This window comes from Phacochoerus africanus, chromosome 15 (genome assembly GCF_016906955.1).
Source record: "Phacochoerus africanus isolate WHEZ1 chromosome 15, ROS_Pafr_v1, whole genome shotgun sequence".
Lineage (NCBI taxonomy): Eukaryota > Metazoa > Chordata > Mammalia > Artiodactyla > Suidae > Phacochoerus > Phacochoerus africanus.
The window spans coordinates 62,164,587-62,186,136 of NC_062558.1; the positions used below are offsets into that span (position 1 = coordinate 62,164,587).

The 21,550-nt window shown below is 56.3% G+C and overlaps 1 protein-coding gene across 2 annotated transcripts in view; it reads left to right on the forward strand.

Annotated features, from left to right (window-relative positions):
* RET (ret proto-oncogene) overlaps window positions 1-21,550 on the forward strand; it is a 55,907-nt gene that overhangs the window by 21,695 nt on the left and 12,662 nt on the right. For both annotated transcript variants that reach the window (XM_047761056.1, XM_047761057.1), the window contains exons 2-12: window positions 3,596-3,859; window positions 5,794-6,081; window positions 8,582-8,823; window positions 9,987-10,182; window positions 11,386-11,585; window positions 14,006-14,264; window positions 15,300-15,425; window positions 16,139-16,249; window positions 16,482-16,604; window positions 17,717-17,973; window positions 20,645-20,792. In XM_047761056.1, the coding sequence (XP_047617012.1) occupies window positions 3,596-3,859; window positions 5,794-6,081; window positions 8,582-8,823; window positions 9,987-10,182; window positions 11,386-11,585; window positions 14,006-14,264; window positions 15,300-15,425; window positions 16,139-16,249; window positions 16,482-16,604; window positions 17,717-17,973; window positions 20,645-20,792 (2,214 nt within the window). The remainder of the gene's footprint in view (window positions 1-3,595; window positions 3,860-5,793; window positions 6,082-8,581; window positions 8,824-9,986; window positions 10,183-11,385; window positions 11,586-14,005; window positions 14,265-15,299; window positions 15,426-16,138; window positions 16,250-16,481; window positions 16,605-17,716; window positions 17,974-20,644; window positions 20,793-21,550) is intronic.

A 21,550-nucleotide genomic window follows, 5' to 3' on the forward strand; every position in this document is an offset into this window, starting at 1 on the left:
CGGCCAAGGGCACGGTGGCTGCAGGGCCCAGCCCTTGTGATGTGGGGCTGTGCAGGCTCGTGAGGGATGTGCTGCTGGAAGGACTGCTTTACAAATTCCCATGCTCTTGCTGTCCGTGTGTGTGCCCTGGCGCATACAAATAACTTTCCTTTTTTCCGGCCTCAGTGTCTGTGTTTGCAAAGCAGTGGTCCCATTGGTGCACCTCCACCTGGGGCTGCAAGGAAGCTGGAGGGTCACTGTGTGCATGGGGGCTTGGCCTTGCACTGTGTAGGAGGCAGGTGCCATCTAGCTGGCTGCACTCACCCCCCAGGGCACTGTTGAGAGGCGGTGGGAGGCTGCAGTGGCCAGGTCCTCTGGAGAAGGTGGGAGTGGGGGGAGGGAGAGCCTTTCCTCCTCTTGTCTGTAGGGCAGTGAGCATCAGCTTCTTGGCCCCTTCCCCAGACCCCTCCCTCCCCCGCCCACACAGCTCCCCCCAGACCCTCTGACCTGTGGGAGGTTGGAGGAAAAAGAAATGGCTGCTGGTGATGCGGGCCCTTGTCTTGGGCAGCAGAGTGGTGCCTGGTTCTGATCCCCCTTCTGAGCCTGTCTTCTGGGACCTGGCCTTCATGGGGCTGGATAGGGGGCTAGGAGCCCCTCTGATTTCTGAGAAGAGGCTGGGTGGCCCCCTGAGGAGGGCAGACCCCAGGTTACTCTGCCAGGCCGCATTGTGTGCCTCCTGGTGGGAGGTGGCAGCCGGGCTCTGTCAGGGACCCCTCTGCAGCTGTCCCTCCTTTCCTATCAGGTGAGGAGATAGCAGTGATGAGCAGTGTTGTAGGGTCCACTTTGGGCCCCCAAACTCTGGGAGTGTGGGTGCTTCTCCCGGGAATGGAGCCTGCAGGGTGAATCCTAGCTGTGTGGGGACTCTTGGAGGACCTGTCAGCTGTGGCCCATCACTCGGCCCAGCTTGCAGAAGGCCTGATCTGAGCCAGAGCCATCTGTAACAGCAGCAGAGAAGAGGCCAGCCTTGCAGCTGTTCAGGGCCAACACAGCCCTTTGCACTGCCTCCCATCCCTTCTGAGGGTCAGCTACTAAATCCTCAAAATGGAGCCCTGAGGGCATCTGGAGGGCATCCCGTGTCCCCATGGGCCAGTGCAGAGAGGAGAATGTGTTTCCATGTGGGCTGCTCCTGCCTGTGGTCTCTGCATGGAGACCCTGGGTGGGGGAAGCAGGGTCCCAGCGCTGCCTTCCCAGAGTCCCCAGTGAGACTTCATCATTGGGCTTCTTTGGCGGCCTCCCCCTGGGTGGCAGGCAGTGTGATGCTCTGGGGTGGAGCCTCCCTCAAGAGGCTGCGGGGCAGGAAGACCACGGCACAGAGCCTGGAGGTCCCAGGCTGCCCATCCCTGTGCTGCACCTGCAGAGGCCCAGTAATGCTGGCCCCACCCCAGGGATAGCCCCTCTAGGGAGCAGCTTCTGAAGGTCTGGAAGGTCAGCACCATGCATGTGCCCCCCTTCACTCCATCTCTGTTTTTTAGATTTTTTTTTTTCTTTTTGCTGCTCCTGCAGCATGTGGAAGTTCCTGGGGATTAAACCTACGCCTCAATTGTGACCTACGCCAAAGCCGTGGCAATGCTGTTTAGTGTGGGATATGCAGGGCCAGGCCTTTGACCCTTGACAGAGCCTCTCTCCCTTGCCCCTCCTCCTCTCCCCCTTTCTCATTAACCCCCTTTCTCTTTCCCCTCCTTCCCTTTCTCCTGCTCCCTCTCTCCCCCTGGTTCTGTGGTCCCGGCCTGGCTGGCAGGGTAGCACCCTTGCTGGGCGGGCAGGATCAAGTGCACATTTCCCACCAAGTGGGCAGTCCCAGCCTGGCTGCCTTTGAGGTCATCCTTGGGAAACGTTCCTAGTTCCTAGCTCCTAGTTTTCTTACTGTTTTACCACTTTAGGATCCAGAAGGTCTTGCCTGTTCTCTTCACCTGAGTTCACTTGACACTTGATCGTTGCCTACACCCACCTGTGTCTTCAAGACCCCAGGCAGCCTCAGGGTGTCCTCTGCTGGTGCAGAGAGGACCAACTAGTCACCCTGATGGCTGCAGGAGAAGCGGGATGCAGGTGGGAATAAACCAATTGAAAGGAGAAATCAGTTACGCCCAAGTACAGTATTTCTAATGTTTGCTTTATCTGGCGATTTTTTGGTGTGCTTTGTAGAGGTTTTGAAGCATTGTTGGCACATTTATCCATCTTTTTTAAAGTTCTTACTGTTTTTTAGAACTTTTCTTATGATGAAAAATGTTTTATCATGAAAAAAGTCAGCCAAGTAGTAGGACAAGTACCCCATGGACTCACTGCGGCTAAGGTCAGCCCCCACCTTCCTCGTGGCATTTCCAGCTCTACCCACAGCCCCCTGGTGATCAGCTTCTTAGGCAAAATTTACATAGGTTGAAATGCACAAATCTTAGCTGTGCATTGTTGACAGGCAGCTGGGCCCATGTGACCCACACCCGTGACAAGACTCTGGAGCCTTTATGTTCCCCGGAACGTCCCACCTGCCCTTCGAAGTCTCTTGCCTTCCTCCACCCCCAGCAGCTACCCAGTCTGATTTCTTCCACCTAAAATCAGTCTGGAACCCTGCCATGTGGTTCCACTGCACTGCTCCTTCTGCTTCCTGTGACATCTGTGTGATCCATCCAGGCTGTCACCTCTTCACACCCTGTCCTGGCCATGCAGGGTCCCATGTGTGACATACCACCATTTGCCTATCCATTCCCCCGCTGGAGCACATCTGGGCTGTTTCCAGTTCTTGGCTCTGTGAACAACTCCACCATTGGTGAATAAGTCATTTGATGGACATGTATTTTCATTTCTCTCAGATAAATGGGGCAGAATTTCTGGGTCATATGCTATGAGTGTGTTTGACTTCAGCTATAGATTTGTTACTTAAAGGGCTTTGTTCATCTTGGGCGACTGCCACCTGCCTGGCTTGTCTGGCAGTGTCTTGTCCACTTGAAAACTCTGACTCCATGTGATTTGCTCAGAAGCCTGGGCGAACTCCCAGCTGAGTAGGTTACTTGTTTATTGAACTAGAGTAATCAAGAATGACTTTGCCACTGTTTTATGCTGCCTCACTTCTTTTTCTGTTTTAAAGCGGTGTTTTTGCAATTAATGTTTAGTTATACAAATAGTAGTGTGTTGATGTTCTTAGGACTACAGATGAGAAAGACCCTACTAAAATCAGAATTTTACTTTTTTTTTTTTACTTTTATGGAGGTTCCCAGACTAGGGGTTGAATCGGAGCTGCAGCTGCCTGCCTACGCCACAGCAACGTGGGATCCAAGTGGTGTCTGCTTACCTACACCACAGCTCAGGGGAACTCCAGATCCCTAACCCACTGAGCGAGGCCAGGGATCAAACCTGCATCCTCATGGATGTTAGTTGGGTTCATTAACTTCTGAGCCATGATGGGAACTCCTAAGATCAGAATTTTGAGTGAATTTTCTTTTTTGGTCCACAAAGAAGCTCTTCTTAAAATCTGAAATACAGCCACTGGGGAACACTGGCCTCCCTGGGAGGCTGCTCCAGGCTCTGCTGTCACCTCTTTCACATGCCTCCCTGCTTCCTGCAGCCCCGCTGGGACTCTACTTCTCAAGGGATGCCTACTGGGAGAAGCTGTACGTGGACCAGCCGGCGGGCATGCCTCTGCTCTACGTCCACGCCCTGCAGGATGTCTCCGGGGAGGTGCCCAGCTTCCGCCTGGGCCAGCACCTCTATGGCGTCTACCGCACACGGCTGCACGAGAATGACTGGATCCGCATCCAGGAGGACACGGGGCTTCTCTACCTTAACCAGAGCCTGGACCACAGCTCCTGGGAGAAGCTCAGCATCCGAAGTAAGGGAGAACCCTTGACCCCCCCCAACACACACACACACACACACACACACACATCTCACCCCGACACCCACCACCTTGCCTCATCCTCCTATGGCGCGCATCACACAGATGGTGGCTTTCCCTATGACTCCTGTGACTCCCATTGCCTAAGAGTGGAGGGAGGGAGATGAGGCTGGCCTGCCTCTGTGTTTAGCCTGGTAAGGGAACCATTGATGACCCTTGGGCCTTCGGAGGCAGTTAGGATTTTGGAGAACCCATGTGAAGGATTTGGGTGCCCTTTCCATGCTGGATCCAGGTGCCTCTTCCAGTTGGGTTAACAAGGCTTTGGGCTTGTGAGAAAGGCATTAAGAGGGAAAGAAACCCAGGTCTTGATTTAGTAGAGGATCTAGAACCTGCTGGAAAGCCTGTCATCCCATCAGCAGAAAACTGCCCTTGGCACCTGGTGGGGACGTGGCCTGGTGCCAGGGAGGAAAATAGAGCAGGGGAAGGCCTAGCCAGCGCCTCAGTGCAGGGATCCAAGCTGGAGTGAAGGCCACATGTGACACTGGTTCTTGAGGGGAGGGGGTTGTGGAGCAGAGTTTTGCCTCATGGCACAAAATGGTGATCACACAGCCAGGAGCTGCCCTGCTGAGCACCTCTTCCAGAAACATGGCCTTCTTGGACCCTCACACCAGCCCTGAGCTCCCAAGTGTGGTGAGAGGCAGGCCTACCTGTGAACACAGAACAGGTGGTGCTACCCAGTAGGGACAGAATAGCCGCACCTATCCGACAAGTGAAGCCAGGGTCCCCAAGGAAAGATATCCCCTCCCCGTCGCTCGCTGAGGGCACCCCAGATAGTTCCTGGTGGAGGTAGCACTGGAGATAGGTCTTGGTTCTGCACACACTTAGTGGCCACCATATTCATCTCGAGCCCCCAGTGGGGAACTTGAAGAACCAGGGCCCCTGGGGTGGAGGCCAGGGTGGAGTTTGCCGAGGATCTGAGTTTTCATAGGAGGCCTGTTTTGTTCATGATTGGAAAGCAGCCTCATGTCCCTATCAGACCCAGGCAGGAGACAAAGCACAGTAATTTGAACTGGGAACATTTGTATAGAGAATTATTAACCCCAGCAGGGGACTGGAACAGCAAAGTTCAGGCTAAGAAGCACAAAGAACCAATGACTTTGAGAAGAGCAGATGTGAGAGGCAGCCATTTCCCTGTGGCAGAGATAGAGGCCCCAGGAAGAGCCCCTACCCCAGGTGAGAGCCCAATTGGTTGGAAGGGAAGTCACTGTGGTGCCTCCATGATGGAACTTGCCAGAAATCCCCTCTAGGAGTTCCCACTATAGTGCAGCGGGTTAAGAATCTCACTGCAGCGGCTTGGATCACTCCAGAGGTGCAGGATCGATCTTAGCCTGGTGCGGTGAGTTAAAGGATCTGACGTTGCTGTGGCTGCAGCTCAGGTTCAGACCCTGGCCCAGGAACTTCCATTGCTGTGGGTGCAGCCATAAGGAAGAGGGAGGGAGGGAGGGAGGGAGGAAGGAAGGAAAAGATCCTGTCTCTAGGTTCTGGGAAGTCTGTGTCTCTGCAGAGGTGCTCCACAGTGAAACTGCCTGGGGGAGGGCGGGGAAAGGGTCCCCTTTTGTGGCAAGAGCCCAACCTAGAAGCTCTCTACCTGGTGTTAGACCCAGGACTCAGGGCACCTCCCTGAGGGGGAGGGTATGTGAGCTGAGACCTGAATAGCAAGAGAGGTGGGTATGCAAAACACCCCCAGGCTGAGGGAGCAGAAGGGCCCTGAAGTGGCCAGGGCAGCAGTGCACCAGCAGAGCCCTCTGGACCATGGAGAGGACTGAGCTTTCCACCAGCCCTGAGCTCCTGCTCCCCCCCACCGCCCCCCACCTGGCAGGTGTGGCTGACGCCACACCACACTTGACTTCTCACTTCTCTCTCTGCAGACGGCGGCTTCCCCCTGCTCACTGTTTACCTCCAGGTCTTCCTGTCACCTGCGTCCCTTCGAGAGAGCGAGTGCCAGTGGCCAGGCTGTGCCCGGGTGTATTTCTCCTTCATCAATGCTTCCTTCCCGGCTTGTGGAGCCCTCAAACCCCGGGATCTCTGCTTCCCCGAGGCAAGCCTGTCCTTCCGCATTCGGGAGAATAGGCCTCCTGGAACCTTCCACCAATTCCGCCTGCTGCCTGTACAGTTCCTCTGCCCCAACGTCAGTGTAGCGTACAGCCTCCTGGGAGGTGAGTGCTGGCCACGTGGAGCTGTCCCTCAGTGCCACAGACCCACTGTGGTCTTGCCATACGAGCCATCCATTCTAGTCTCCACCACCACATCATCCATTCATTCAGAAGTCCATGAGGCTCTTGTGTGTGCCCGCCACGGGTAGGCACTGTTCTAGGGGAACAAATCAGGCCAAAATCCTGCCTGCCTAGAGCTTTGATTCCTGGGAACACTCATGCTAGGGAACTTGGATGGCCTCTGAAGGGACCAGGGGGAGGGCATGGAGCAGGGGGGACCCCATCTCAGATCAGGTGGCTGAGAAAGGGGCACTGGAGCAGAGACCGAGGGTACCAGGCAAGCAGGGTGAACTGCTTTGAGAGCATGGAAGTGAGACCCCCCCGTGTAGCTGAAGGACTGAATGATGGCTGATGTGGAGGCTGCTGAGGGCAGAGAAGTTCCTGGGAAGGAGGCTGGGCTTCCCCTTGAAGGAATGGGGAATCATGGAAGACGTCTGAGGGGGTCCTTGATAGGACCTGATTTAACTTTAAAAGATTAGTCTGTCTGCTGACAGAAATGGTTCAGCTGAATTCCTGTTGTGGCACAGAGGAAACAAATCTGAACCCAACTAGTATCCATGAGGATGCAGATTTGACCCCTGGCTTTGCTCAGTGGGTTAGGGGATCTGGTGTTGCTGTGAACTGTGGTGTAGGTTGCAGATGAGGCTCAGATCTTGAGTTGCTATGGCTGTGGTGTAGGCCAGCAGCAGTAGCTCCGGTTTGACCCCTAGCTTGGGAATTTCCATATGCACAGGTTCGGCCCTAAAAAAAAAAGAGAGAGAGAGATGGTTCACAGTGGGTTGAGGGGGGAAGCCAGGAAACAATCAAGAGGCAGGAGAAATCCTTGAATGAGAGGATGAGGACTGGGGTGAGGGTGGAAGCCTTGGGGCAAACAAGAAGCATGCAGATTCTGAGTGTGTTTCAAAGGAAGATCCAGCAGGTTTTCCTGGTGAGTTGGATGTGAGGTGCTGGAAGAAAGAGGGAACCAAACATGGTTCCAGGATTCTGCCTGGGCAGCTGCAAGGACACCTACCCTTGCCACCTGATGGCCCTGCCACACGATCGCCCTGGGGAGGCCAGGAGCTGGCATGGAGGAGAAGGGGTTGGATTCCAATGGAGGTGAGCGAAGGCAGCCACTAGTGATGGGCCATTAAACCACTTAAAGGCAAGGAACTGGGACTGAAAAGGGACACTCAGTAGCTGGACCACTGGTAAGTAGAACCTGGATTCACACCAGGCTGAGGGCACACACACGATAATAATGTTAAAGGAAATCTCACTAAAGTAAGTAAAGGGGTCACTCACACTCCCCCAGCATCCTTCCATTTTCCCTGCACAGGGAGTGGTGTCTTTGTACAAGATTGCCAGCAAAGCATATGGTTTAGCATGCTGCCCTTTTTTGCTAAAACAGCCCATGATTAAATTTTGATTTTGTTGAGCGGCAGGGCCAGCGGGGGGTGGGGGGAATGTAACCATAAACAATAGAGGGAAGCATTATATGATAAGCATTTCCCATATGTGTAATTCACATGTAATGTATGGCTCTGTTGTGACCCCCCCTAATGGTTGGCTGTGGGGTGCTCAGTGTTGACCTTCAGCATTTCCCCCTTTCTGGATCATTTCCAGAAGATGGATTCCCGGATGGACTTGGGTTGAAGTGTGTGTTGTTGTTACTGGTCCTCCCCTCAACGGGTTGTAGGAAGATAATGTGCATCACTGAACATACAGCCATGTCTGGCAAGGAACAGCCACTTTAGCCTTCATCATCTCCTCTTCTGGCGAGGAAACTGAGGCACAGAGAGACAGAACGACCAAACTCAGGCCACACAGTCAGAGTGTGGATAGGGTAGGAATTCAAACCGGGCAGTCAGAAATACTTGTATGGCAATGTAAACAGACCCTGAATGTCCACTGTGTTTGTCTTCCAGTGGTGAAACTGTGGCTTTATTCCTCCCATTCTCTAAAATGAGCACACATTGCTTCCATAATTAAAAAAAAAGAAAAAAAAATCCTAACTTTTTTTCAAAAACCAGCAAATGGTGGGAGCTGACTATCTGGGCCTGCAGTCCAGCTGAGCTGGTGCCAGCCCTTCCCATAGCAGAGGCAAGGTGGGTAGAGGGGTGTGCCCAGCCCTCCCAGGGTAGTCAGGATGAGGACCTGATGCAGGCTTCCTGGTCCCCACCCTTCTCCATGAGCACCAGTGACGCTGCAACCACCGTGGAAGCTTAGGGCACAATTCTGCTAATTCTGCATGGAGCGCTATGCCCCATGGTGGAGCTGAGAAGGAGCGCGCAGGGCGGTGGAGGGGGAAGTGCAACATAAACAACAGGGGGCTGCTGCCGCCCAGCTCTGTTCGCAAAGCCCATTCCCGTGCGCCTCTCCCAGTAGGCACCAGGGGGAGGTAGCTCAGCCTTTCCCCTTCCCGGGAGTCATTCCCGGGGTTTCTGGTGTGTTTGGTGCTCAGGTGAGAGTCTGCCCTTCCGCTGCGCCGCCGACAGCCTGGAGGTGAGCACACGCTGGGCCCTGGACCGTGAGCAGCGGGAGAAGTATGAGCTGGTGGCCGCGTGCACTGTGCGTGTGGGCGCACGCGAGGAGGAGGTGATGGTGCCCTTCCCCGTGACGGTGTACGACGAGGACGACTGTGCTCCCACCTTCCTTGGGGGCATCGACACCGCCAGCGCAGTGGTGGAGTTCAAGCGGAAGGAGGTGCCTGTTCCCCGCCCCCGGGTGCTTGTCCGGTGTCCTCTCTCTTCGTGTCTAGGTCCCTCCCTCCGCCATTGACTCCTAGCCAGACGTGTGGCTGATCAGCCATCTAGTTACTTGTCATTCGTTTGTCTTTCAGTCTGTGGGATTTTCTGTTGCCCTCTGGGATAGCTGAGGAGAAGAAAGGAGACTAGGCCCGCCAGCACCCCGCTGACCCCTGCTTGGGGGGAGGGGGTTGCAGGGTAGGGCGGCTGGGTTCCCAGCTGTGCCCGGGCTCACATCTGAGGGGCGCACATGTGCCCCTGTGCGGGCGGGGCGCGCTGCCCAGAGGAGGGGAAGGGGACATCTGCCAGGAGGGCACCGCCTTCCCCGGGTTGTCAGCCCCTCAAGGGTTTGACTTTCGGGGTCAGGGGGTGGTTCCCAGGCAGTGAAGAAAGCCTGAATGGTGGATCCCACCGCGATCTCCCTGCCTGGCCCAGCCCAGCCCATCCCTTCTCTGGTTCACTGAGGTGGAGCATGACTGCCACCTACTGGGCCTCGGCCCATCCTGCAGCCGGCAGGCCGGTGGAGTGAGTGGAGAATGGGGACCTATGTCGTTATTGCCTGCTTCTCTCGGCACCTCAGGGCAGGTTTGGCAGGTGGGTGGTAGGCAAACCCATTCTAAGGAAATGTCTCACAAACCTGGCAGGACCGCCTTGTGGTGACATTGGGGAGCCTTGGTTAGCAGTGAGAGCAGAGATGCCTTTGACTTTGCTCAGAACCTTCCTCATGATCTCCTCCAGCCTGGTGTACAGAAGATGCTTGGACACCTGGGCTTGGACCCCAGCTATGCTAGCTATCACTGTGTGACTCTGAGCTAACTCACCCACCCTGTGGTGCCTGGTGTCCTCAGGAGAGAGTGGGGGTGCCCGCTGTGTTCTCTGGGGACCTGGATGAGAGTGGAGCACCAGGGCATCTGCTCTAATCCATTCTTCCGGAAGATCTGTAGATGCCTAGCACATCTTCTGCACAGGTGAGGTGCAGTGGCCCAGGAAGGGTGAACCCAAGTGAGTCTGTCCCTAGAGCCAGCTCTGACTGCACACTTGGTCCACCTGTGGGGCACCTGCCCCCTCCCTCCATGGTCTCTGGCTTTAGGGACTCTAACTGGCACTCCCTCATCTCTGCAGGGCACTGTGGTGGCCACGCTGCGTGTCTTCGATGCAGATGTGGTGCCAGCATCTGGGGAGCTCCTGCGACGGTACACGAACACACTGCTCTCCAGGGACACCTGGGCCCTCCAGACCTTCCGAGTAGAGCACTTGCCCAACGAGACCTTGGCCCAGGTCAACGGCAGCTTTGTGCGGGCCACCATACATGACTACAGTAAGAGAGGGCAGGAGTGGCCTGGATGGGCCCCCTAGGGTTAACCGGCAGCCCACTCTTGGGCAGGGCAGCACCCTGTGTGCGCGCGCACACACACACACACACACCTGTCCTGGCCCCTTGGGCCCCAGACAGCTTCCCCTTCCACCCCCCACCCCTGCCCTTCCTTATTTCTGCTGGGCTTGCCTCAGCCACTTTGGTGGTGCCCACAGGCTCCCCTCTCTCCCTGAACTGCCCCAAGGACCCCCTGGCATCCCCCATGCTGACCCCTCTGGGGCTCACTGCTCCTGCCAACACGTATGTCATCACCTGAGGCCTTCCTCTGGGCCCTGGCATCTACTTTGCCACCTGCCAGGTGCCCAGTGCCCAGGGATTACTGCCTTTACCCCAACTCCCGACAACTCTGCTAAGGTGGCAGGAGCATGTTGATGTCCAATGGCAGCTCTGTGTCCTAGAGTTGGAAGGTTCTGAGTTGGTTGTCCTGTCTGCTCTGGGAATGCACCCACCTTCAGGGCTACGCCCAGGTGGCCACAGCACTCACCTGCAGGGCAGGACATCCTCAGTACCTGCCTGGCTGCCCTGCCCTCCTGCTGGTGCTTTACAGGGCCACCTTTCACCCCACTTGCACTTGGGTTCTCGCTTGGGGATCTGCTTCTGGGAAACCCAGGATCACGGGTGCCTTTACCGGCTTCTGCCTGGCCCGGCCCTATCGGCTTCTCATCCTCCCCTCCCCCACCAAGCCTCTGAAGGCCTCTGTCCCATGCGAGGGAAGTGTCATCCTTGCCCCCGGTCACTCACTCTGTACACATGTGTGCCACAGCCCCCCTTTTCTGCCCCCACTATAGCCTTGGCACACGGCAGGTGCATAGAAGTATGGAAGCGCCCAGATGCTAGAGACCTGGGGGATCCGAGGGGTCTTTACCCTGTGTGTGCCTACCCCACACATATCACACATTGCACATGCAACGCACACACGGGTTACCAGATTACCTCCCAGCTGAGAGGGGCGTTCTGGGCTTCCAGCTCAGCACAGAAGCTAACATTTAAATAGTAGTTATAACTTAGTGCCTCTTGTCAAGTGTGTTATCTGCACTGTGTGGCTGGAAGTACCTGCTTGTGTTTGGGAGGAGGTGTGCAGGGGTGTGGGGCAGTGTTTCCCACTGGCAGGACCCCCACCCATCATCACTGTGCCCCCACCTGCAGGGCTGGTTCTCAACCGGAGCCTCTCCATCTTGGAGAACCGGGCGGTGCAGCTGGCCGTGCTGGTCAACGACTCAGACTTCCAGGGCCCCGGAGAGGGAGTCCTCCTTCTCCACTTCAATGTGTCCGTGCTGCCCGTCAGCCTGCACCTGCCCAGCGCCTACTCCTTTGCTGTGAGCAGGCGGGCCCACCGCTTTGCCCAGGTGAGCCACTACCTGCCTGGGGAGGGGCGCATAGAGAGGGGGACCCCCAGGGTGGGGTCCTCCATTTAGCAGACTTCAAGTGGGGGGTGGGGGGTGGGCAACACCCCCTCCCTGAGCTAAGCCATAGACGGAGTGACCTAGGGGAGCCATGAGCACAGATCCAGAGAGGCTGGGTCCATGGAAGTGGGACAGTCACAAGCTGGGCTGGTGGGCTCCAGAGACCCCTCTTTTTTGCCCTCTCCCTTTGTGGTATCTTTAAAGCGTGTTTTATGCTACTGAAAGAGCGGCACCAGGTAAATCTATGCATGCTGGCTTGGAAGGACATTCCTGGTGAATTAAGTGGAAAAGTGGTTTGTAGCAATACTGGTGTCACATGGCTCCATATGTTCCGAAAGGAGTCTTCATTGCTGGGAGTTTGCAAGTGTGGGAATATGCAGGCAGCAGTTATCAGTGGCGCGCCCTCTGCAGGGAAAGGCAGGGAGTGCTTCTACTTTTTGTTTTCCAGCAAGTATGTTTGCTAGAGCTTATTTTGCATTTCTCCTTGGAACATAATGACTAGAAGTGGAAAAAATTAAAGTAGGAGTTCTCTTATGGCTCAGTGGATTAAGGATCCGGTGTTGTCATTGCAGCAGTTTGGGTTGCTGCGGTGGTAAGGGTTCATTCCCTGGCCCGGGGAACTTCTGCATGCCCAAGACAAATAAACAGCAAGTAATAAGTATTTATCAAAGGAGATAAGGGATAGATGGGGGTGATCTCTTCTTTTCATATTAACCAGTGTTTAGCATTTTGGTGCAGTTCTTTCTAGAATGTTTCTCTTAAGCACTTAAGATTTTCTTGCAGTTACTGCACGCACATGCTGCCTCCTCCTAGTGGCACCTCTGTGGATGCATCCTCTTTAGAATGCCCTGTTTAGAACCATGTATTTCCCCTCCAGTGGTTTTGCCACTTACTGTGGTTGGTTCCTATGCCCCCTCAACTCCTGGAAGCCACCCAGGGCCAGCCACCCATGTGTCCTCCAACTGCCCCCCCCCCCCCCCGGACACATCCAGGCTCCCTGACCTGCCACCCACCCCTAGGCCTTTCCTGGAGGCAGGGGTCAAGGATAGTGGAGGGACAAAGGGTCCTGAGGTATGTCCAGTGGGCCAGGCAGGAGCAGGCGTTGCTGGATGTGGATCACCTGTACTCCAATAGACTCAGAAGACCACAGGGGATCTGAATCCCAGTCCAGCCTAGGACTGATGTGACCTCTCACCCACTCTACCATTTTTATGAATGTAAATTGAGGGTGGTGTCCTTGGGCAATTTGGGGGATCACAGGAGAGAGTAGAAGCGAGTCCCCTTGGTATGGGAAAGTGCTCAGATACCAGGAGGTGGTTTTGTTGTGGTGTCACTGGTGGGTTTGGAGGAGCCTAGCTCTCTGCCTGGGCCTGAGCAAGACTGAGCAAGGGCCTGATGTGTGGCTACAGGCAGGGCTCTGCCCCCACTCATCCCCCACCAAACCTCCAGCCCTTGGCCTTGACTAGTCACAGCTTCCGATTTCAAGCCACTACAACCCTAATTTTAACTTGAGTGGATGAAGGAGTAAAAAGGAGAGTTCAACTGGAGTTCCCGCCGTGGCACAGTGGGTTAATGATCAGGCTTATCTCTGTGGTATTATGTTCGATTCCTGGCCCAGCACCGTGGGTTAAAGATCGGCCTTGCCAGTGGTATAGGTCACAGATCCAGCCCAGATTCTATCGCTGGCCCAGGAATTTCCATATGCCCAAGGTTTGACCAAAAAAAAGGAAAAAAAATAGAGTTAATTGCCCAGGTCCAGGCCCCTGTGATCGCAACTGTCAGTCTAGCAACCCTGGGAGAAGCATTCCCTCTTTTCTGGGGGGTCCAGCCCAAGTCCCAAGAGGGCCCGTTGGGTCCCTTGTGGGCAAACAACCACACTGCATGAATCCTGCAGGCTGGGTGCCGAGCTCTGACTAACTGGTGGGTGGCCCGGGCAGGGAGTGGACCACCCCAGCCACATGCACTAAAGATGGGAAGTGGCGGGCCCCAGAGCAACACTGGCCAGGCTGGAAGAGATGGGAGGGGGAGCATCCGGGCAGCCTTTGTGTCTGAATGAGTGAGCAAGTGAGGGATGAGCCTGGCGAGCCAGCACCTCTCTGAGGGCCAGCCATGCAACCAAAGCCAGTGCTTTGTGTTCTCTCACCTTCCCTCCCAGCAGCAGGGTGGGCGGTGGTGTGATGGCCAGGGCTGCAGGATGGCTCTGCAGGTTCCAGAGACATGGAGGGTAGGGAGGTCGAGGGAGCTACCATCCCTGGGCTGAGCAGGAAACTGTCCTGGGACTCAGGCTGCCAGGAAGTCCCTCCAGCCACCATCCCAGGCAGACCAGCCACCCAGCTAAGGCACCCCCTGTGTCCCATGCCTAGATTGGGAAAGTCTGCGTGGAAAACTGCCAGGAGTTCAGTGGCATCCACGTGCAGTACAAGCTGCAGCTCTCCAACGCCAACTGCAGTGCCCTGGGAATAGTCACCTCGGCTGAGGACACCACGGGGACCCTGTTCGTGAATGACACGGAGGCCCTGCAGCGGTCCGAGTGTGCCCAGCTCGAGTACAAGGTGGTGGCTGTCGACCGGCTGACCCGCAGGCAAACCCAGGCCTCACTGCTTGTCACCGTGGAGGGGACATGTGAGTGCCAGGGCCTCACGGAGGGTCGGAATGGATGGGGTGTGATAGAGCCTCCAGCTTTTCCCACACGGAGGGGCCTGGTCCTCTCCCCCTCACTAACTGGAGGCTCCCCTGGACCTCAGCCTCCTTCCCTCTAAGATGAGAACAACTGTGTGTGCTGCGCGGCCAAGCTGGAAGGACGACAAGGACAAAGGGTGAATCTGTTTAGCTTCGAGAGACCACGTTGTGGGTGATTGCTACCTGTCACTACCCCGTCAGCATGTCCTACACGTGCACTCACTTTCAGGCTGATAGATAGAACAGAGGACCCTGGGAGTTCCTGTTCCCATTGTCGCTCAACGGATTAAGAACCTGACTAGTATCCATGAGGATGCAGGCTCGATCCCTGGCCTTGCTTGGTGGGTTAAGGATCGGCATTGCCTTAAGATGCAGCGAAGTTCGCAGATGTGGCTTGGATCCAGTGTTGCTGTGGCTGTGGTGTAGGCCAGCAGCTACAGCTCTGATTTGACCCATAGCCTGGAAACTTCTGAACGCTGCGGGTGCGGCCCTAAGAAGAAGAAAAAAAAAAAAGAAAATAATAGAGGCCCGGTGGTTAAATGTAAATTTCAGGAAACAAGAAAAGTACAAGCAACTTGGGGAGTGTAAGTACATCTTTTGCAGGGTCTCTTAAAGACAGATTTCCAAGTGTGTTACCATGATATGAGGGAAGTACTTACTATATAATTATGCATAAGCATGTATTCACTGTGATCCGAAGTCCAGGTTTCACTGGGTGTCCTATGTATCATTGGCTGAGTGTGGTCACCTCACATCCTCTCTCTATACTTAATCTCAGCCCAGTAGCTGTCCCCGCTTTGGGACAATGGTACCACCCATTCCCTGTCAGGCCCCATCACTGCCCTTCACCCTGGTCCCTAGTTACTCCCTTCCCTTTGGGCTCAATGCAGCTCAACCAGTGCTGCCTATATTCGTGGGTGCCTGGGCAGACACCAGGCCCAGGCTGGGCCCCCGTAACCTGACTTCTTCCACCCCCAGATGTGGCTGAGGAGCCAGGCTGCCCCCTGTCCTGCGCGGTCAGCAAGAGGCAGCCCGAGTGTGAGGAGTGTGGCGGCCTGGGCTCTCTGAATGGCAGGTGCGAGTGGAGACAGGGAGACGGCAAAGGTAGGCCCCCAGCAGAGCGGGGCGATCTGCCAGCCCCTGCGATGCCCCCCGCAACCCCTACGCTGTCTGTTCCCCAGTGCCTTATCCCCTGTCGTGGCTCCTGATGCCAGGAGAGGGTGGAGGTAAGTTCAGGGACCAGACCACACATTCAGGCTGGTGATCGCTGAGGGATCACAGGTGCCTGAGGCTACACTCTGGGCTTGGGGATGGCTGGGCTATAGCTAGAACAGAGAGGCTCTAGCTGGAGGGTCCTTCTCCAGGGGGTTTGGCCCCAAGCAGGAAGGGCCTGAGCAGGCTCGGACGTGGACAGCAACTGGCTCTGAGCCCCGCCCATGGAGGGTCACTGTGAGGATCCTATTCATATTGTGGCCTTGAGAGGGTGCCAGTCTTATCTAGTCAGTTCTCATCTCTCCTGGCCTCCTTGATGTGAGGCCGGGTGCAGCCCTGAGTCTGCCCAGCCCCTCCGGGCCTCCCCACCCGGGCTGCCCTATACACTCAGGACCCTGGAGCTCTCCTCAGGCATGCGCCTGCTGGTGGGGCTCCGTGCATGGTGGTTCTGCTCAGGCCTCGATTTATTCCTCCTGGCGGGGAGTGGAGTGGGGCTGGGGGCCAGGTTAGCCTGGGGGGCCCTGGGGTGCAGCCCTTCTTGCCCTAGAGGTCTGCTCAGGGTGAGTGCACCTTTGTGGTGGTAACCGGCCTGCTGTGTGTCATAGGAATCACCAGGAACTTCTCCACCTGCTCCCCCAGCATCAAGACCTGCCCTGACGGCCACTGTGATGCCGTGGAGAGCAAAGATGCCCACATCTGCCCCCAGGACTGCCTCCGTAAGCAGCCCTTGAGCCTCACATGCCACCTGAGCAAGGGCAGGACCTGGGATGGCTGAGGGTGTGGCCTCGCCATGCCTCTTGCCCTGGTGACCCAGACTTCTGAGCTCACTGCTCTCCCAGGGCCTGTGTATGCTGTTGTCAGGTGGGGAGGTGCATCTCAGGTGGTCCCGGCTGCTCAGGACCACCTAGAAGCTGAGTGGGCTGCTGAGCGGGCTATATCTGTCACCAGGGGGCGGCAGCATCATTGGTGGGCACGAGCCAGGGGAGCGCCGGGGGATTAAAGCTGGCTTCGGTATCTGCAACTGCTTCCCTGAGGAGAAGAAGTGCTTCTGTGAGCCAGAAGATAACCAGGGTCAGTGGATGGGGGAATGGCATGCGGGCAGGGGTCCCCACACCTCCCTGAACCTCAGAAGTAAGCGAGCGAGGGAGGAAATTGCAGCAAGACACAGAAACCCAGGAGACCGTTTTCCTTCTCTCAGAGGTCTTGGTACCCCCATCTGTGCAGACAGGGAGCTGGGTCAGCACCTCTAAGACTGCCTTTAGGCCCCAAGTTCAATAATGAAGATTGGACTGGCAAATTAGTTCTACTAGGTAACTCAGCATCTGCTTAGTTGTCCCTGTACAGAGCCCTTGCTGGGCCCTTGGCATTGGCCTACAGGGTCCCTACCCTCCCAACTGGAGCCTCCAGGTGCTCCTTATGAAGCATCAGGTACACCACTGAGCACCTAAGGAGCTTTCCTGTCTGAGCCCAGTGGCATATGGAGGTTCCCAGGCTAGGGGTCTAATCACAGCTACAGCTGCCAGTCTACACCATAGCCATAGCAATGCCACATCCGAGCTGCATCTGCGACCTACACCACAACTCACAGCAACGCAAGATCCTTAACCCACTGAGCGAAGCCAGGGATCGAACCCTCAACCTTATGGTTCCTAGTTGGATTCGTTTCTGCTGTACTTCGACGGGAACTCCTGAGCCCAGAGATGCTTTTCTGGTATTTGGGTTGTTACTGCCCAGGTCCTGAGCCACTTTCTTTTCTTCCTCACTTTATATAAAGAAAATTCAGGAGTTACCGTTGTGGCACTAGTATCCATGAGGGTGCAGGTTCCATCCTTGGCCTCGCTCAGTGGGTTAAGGATCCAGCGTTGCTGCAAGCTGTGGTGTAGGTAGCAGACGAGGCTCAGATCCAGAGTTGCCATGGCTGTGGTGTAGACTGCAGCTGTGGCTGAGATTTGATCACTGGCCCAGGAACTTCCATATGCTTCAGGTGCAGCCATAAAAAAAGAAAACACAAAAGCCCCTGGGAGGAGCTTTGCCTCCCTCCCCACCAGCCCTCCTGGGCTTCTGGTTTCTGTGCACACGTCCTGGCTGTCGTGAGCGTGGCAGAGCTATGGTGCACTGACTCCTCTGGGTATGCGGGGACCTGTCCTAGAGTGTCATCTCACGCCCCCCTCCTCTACCTGCAGACCCGTTGTGTGATGAGCTCTGCCGCACAGTCATTGCGGCTGCTGTGCTCTTCTCCTTCATCGTATCCGTGCTGCTATCCACCTTCTGCATCCACCGCTACCACAAGAATGCCCACAAGCCGCCCATTGCCTCGGCTGAGATGACCTTCCGCCGGCCTGCCCAGGCCTTCCCGGTCAGCTACTCCTCATCTGGTGCCCGCCGGCCCTCGCTGGACTCCATGGAGAACCCGGTCTCTGTGGATGCCTTCAAGATCCCAGTGAGGTTCCAGGCGTGGCCTTGGGGCTGGGAAGGCAGCCCCTTGCGGGGGCCCTGCAGGTGGCGCCTCTGGTTGCGGGCAGTTGGGAGGTGTGGAGGGGATGGAGCACTTGGAGCTCCCTGCTACCCTGTATCTTGCAGCCCACAGGGACTCATGCATCCTTGCCCTCCAGAAAGACACCATGAGCATTCCAGCCAACCCACCCTCACTGAGCTGCCTTCCAGGGAGGGCTCTGCCTGGCGGGTGGGTGGAGAGTACGGAGCAGGGTGAAGAATGACAGCTGCCGATTTAAATGGGCTGAGATCTGGGCCTTAGCGTACAGGGAGGGCAGGCCATGTTGTACCTACCAGGGAATGAGATCTATCCTGCAGATGCCCCAAGAGCTGAGGGGAGGAAATTCAAGGAGCCCTGAGGATGAACGTGGATTTTATTCTCAGAGGGTGCGACATCTGAGGGTTGGCGTCCATGTTTGCCTTCATTTCCGCAGGCTGCTTTGTGCGGGAGTCTGTGGGGATGAGGGACTGTCCCTATCCAGCCAAGAGATGCTGCCAGGCAGGGGCTTGGCCAGGGTGGCAGTAGCAGGGAAAGGAGCTGTTTGTGGCAGGGAGGGTGGGGGTGCTGAGGGGCCATTAGGGCACCTGCTGTGGAGCCAGGCCCTGGGGCTCTGTGACTGGCCAGCTGATGGAGAGGTGGCAGCCAGAGCCAGCAGGCCTTCTGAGCCCTCACGCATGGCAGGGCTTGGGCCTGCAGTCGGCCTGTACTCTTCAGACATCACCCCTGACATGGCCAGGCTTCTCCCCAGCCTGCTATGCCCCTTCAGTGTTCTGGCCAGAAATGCCCAGGGAGCTGGAAGTTGGGTTCTGGGAGGGCCTGAGGGCAGTGGTCAGAGCTGAGGGTGCATGGGAGCAGAAGTTGCAAACACAAGGCTGGGTAGGGAGCATGGCAGCGTGTGTACCTCTGCAGCGGCCTCTGGGCGGGAAGCTCAACACCGAGGGCTATGGCATGGGGCCCTGGCAGTCTGCAGCCTGGGCTAGGAGGTGGCCAGGGTTCATAGGAGGTGTCACACCAAGGGATGCTCGCCCCTTAGTGAGGGTCTGGGCCTTGAGGGCCATTCCCAGATGTGGTAGCCACAGCAGCCTCCCTCCTGACTTTCCTAGTTCTGATCAGTCAGCAGGTGGGGGTCTCCAGCCTCCACCCCCAGCAGCAGCTCAGCTTCCACAGCAGGCCTGTGAAATGAACCATTTGATCCTGTTATACACCCTGGTGGTTTGTGGTGACACTCACAGCCAGAGCGATGCTGTCAGGGACAGAGTGTGGGGGATATGGGCCACCCCAACCCCACGTTGCCTCTAGGCTAAGGCACAGAGTGGCCAGAGCTAAGCCTGAGGCCCAAGGGCCACAGTGGCCAGCTCCACAGTCTTGGACTGTTTGGCTTTAGTTATGTCTTGTATAAAGTGGGGAGAATGATTTTTAACAGTTTTAAGAGAATCAAATCAGTAACATCCAGACTGGCTTAGGGTCTCTGTGTGCAGTAAGCCATTATCCAGTGTGGTGTCGGGGTGAGGACACCAGGGCAGCGATGATGGTGGTGTTGGCTTTGACCCCGATTCTGGGTTCTTGGGGAACCTGAGATACCAGGACACCTGGAAGCTGACTGGAAGGCTCCCCCGGCCATGGTGCTGGGAGGAGGCTGCCTTGGCACCCAGATACCAGAATACAAGGCTCTGGTCATTGGGAGGCAGTGGATCTCCAGAGGTGTTGTCTCTGATGAGGGAAGCCTGGCAGTACACGTGGTGAGCAGCACCTGAAGCCACACCTGCACCCAGGTGCAGCCAGCCTTGGGGAGGAGGACTCCCAGTGCTGGCACAAGAAGGCAGGTTCCAGCCAGGCTTCAGCATCCCCAGTCAAAGTTCAAGTACACAGGACCTAGCTGGGGATCTCAGAAGGTGCCCCAGAGTGGTCTTTAGTGGGTGTGGAACGTGGCTGAGACATCAGTGGGAGGGCAGGTGGGTGGAGGGAAGCCTGCGGAGAGGGTATGCATAAGCTCAGGGCAGTGGCCATGCTTGCAGGAGGAACAGCTCTGCTCCGTGTTGGGATGAAGGCTCCAGGGAGCATGGTGGTACCTTTCCAGGGATGCCCCAGGCACCTCTACCTATAGCTGGGGGTCCTGGGCTAGTAGGAAACTTGGGCCACTGGTGCCAATTTGGTTCTCTTGGGAGTTCTGGGTGTGGTCTCTGAAAAGGGCACACAAGGCCTGGGCTGCTAGCCAGTCAGTGCCCTGTGGTCTGGTGTCCAAAGCAGAGGTGGTGCCGCAAGGCCTGGCTTGACTCCCAAGGAAGAAGCCACACACATCCCTGTAAGCACCTATGGGTGCTGAGTAAGCCCTGCATCCCTCATTAGTAACAGAGGCCAGCAGGGGTGCGGGCATGTGGAGCCCAGCCTGGTCTGTGACAACACCTGCCTTCCCATGGGGAAGACATGTCATGTCACAGCACCTTGGGGCCTGACTCTGGGGTCCTGCCTTTGGATCTGGTGACTGTCACCTACTGGTCCAGGCAACTGTCAGTTGTCTGCTGCCTGGAGCTTGCCCATTGGGTCTTACCTTCTCTCTTTCCTCTTACCCTCGCCATCTTTCTTCCCTCTTCTCTCCCTTCTGTCAAACCTAATGTAGGAGGATCCAAAGTGGGAATTCCCTCGGAAGAACTTGGTTCTTGGAAAAACCCTGGGAGAAGGTGAATTTGGAAAAGTGGTCAAGGCGACAGCCTTCCGGCTGAAGGGAAAAGCAGGGTACACAACTGTGGCCGTGAAGATGCTGAAAGGTACCTGTCCAGGCAATACACACAGTGGCTTTGCCACACACAACCACGGGAAGCCAAAGGGTAGATGAAGCCACTGTGACAGCCAGGGCCCTGGTGGCTGGCCTGCTGTTTCCTTAAGGCCACCCATTGCTCTTCTTGAGTGGATGCAATCTGGGGACCCCCACTGTGAATGATGTGGGCAGGGGTGCTCCCTAAGGAGCAAGGCAAAAACATTCCTCCCTTGAAAGTTCTCTGAGTGATGCTACTTCTGTTCCAGTCTTGGGTGAAGATCTGAGTTTTAAATGAAAAGCCCTTTTGGTTTTGAACTGACAGCTCTCCCACCCCACTATGCCCCATTCTTTCCTCTCAGCCAAGCATCCATGGGGGTCCAAGTGAAGGGACCACCTGTAAGGACCAGCCCCTGCCTCACCCAATCTCCACTGGTCCCTGGGGAGCCTGCCCCACCCCAGTCTTTTTACGAGCTGGGCCTATTCTTGTTTCTCAGCAGAGTGGGTAGTGGATTGACTCAGGGCCCAGTGGCCATGGGTGGGCACAGGTCAGCTGGTGGGTTTGGCAGTCAGGGGGCCATGCTGTGCAGAGAGCTTCTGGATGCTTAGCCAGGTCCTCAGTCTGGCGTTGCCCCTTGCGCATGAGACCCCAGGCCCTCAGGGGCATGGTGAGACTGGCCCCAGGCCACCCACGTATAGTTTGAAGGGGCCCGACACCCCCTCTCCCAGCCATCTTCTCATTTCTAGATGAGTCTGCAGCCAGAAGAGGTG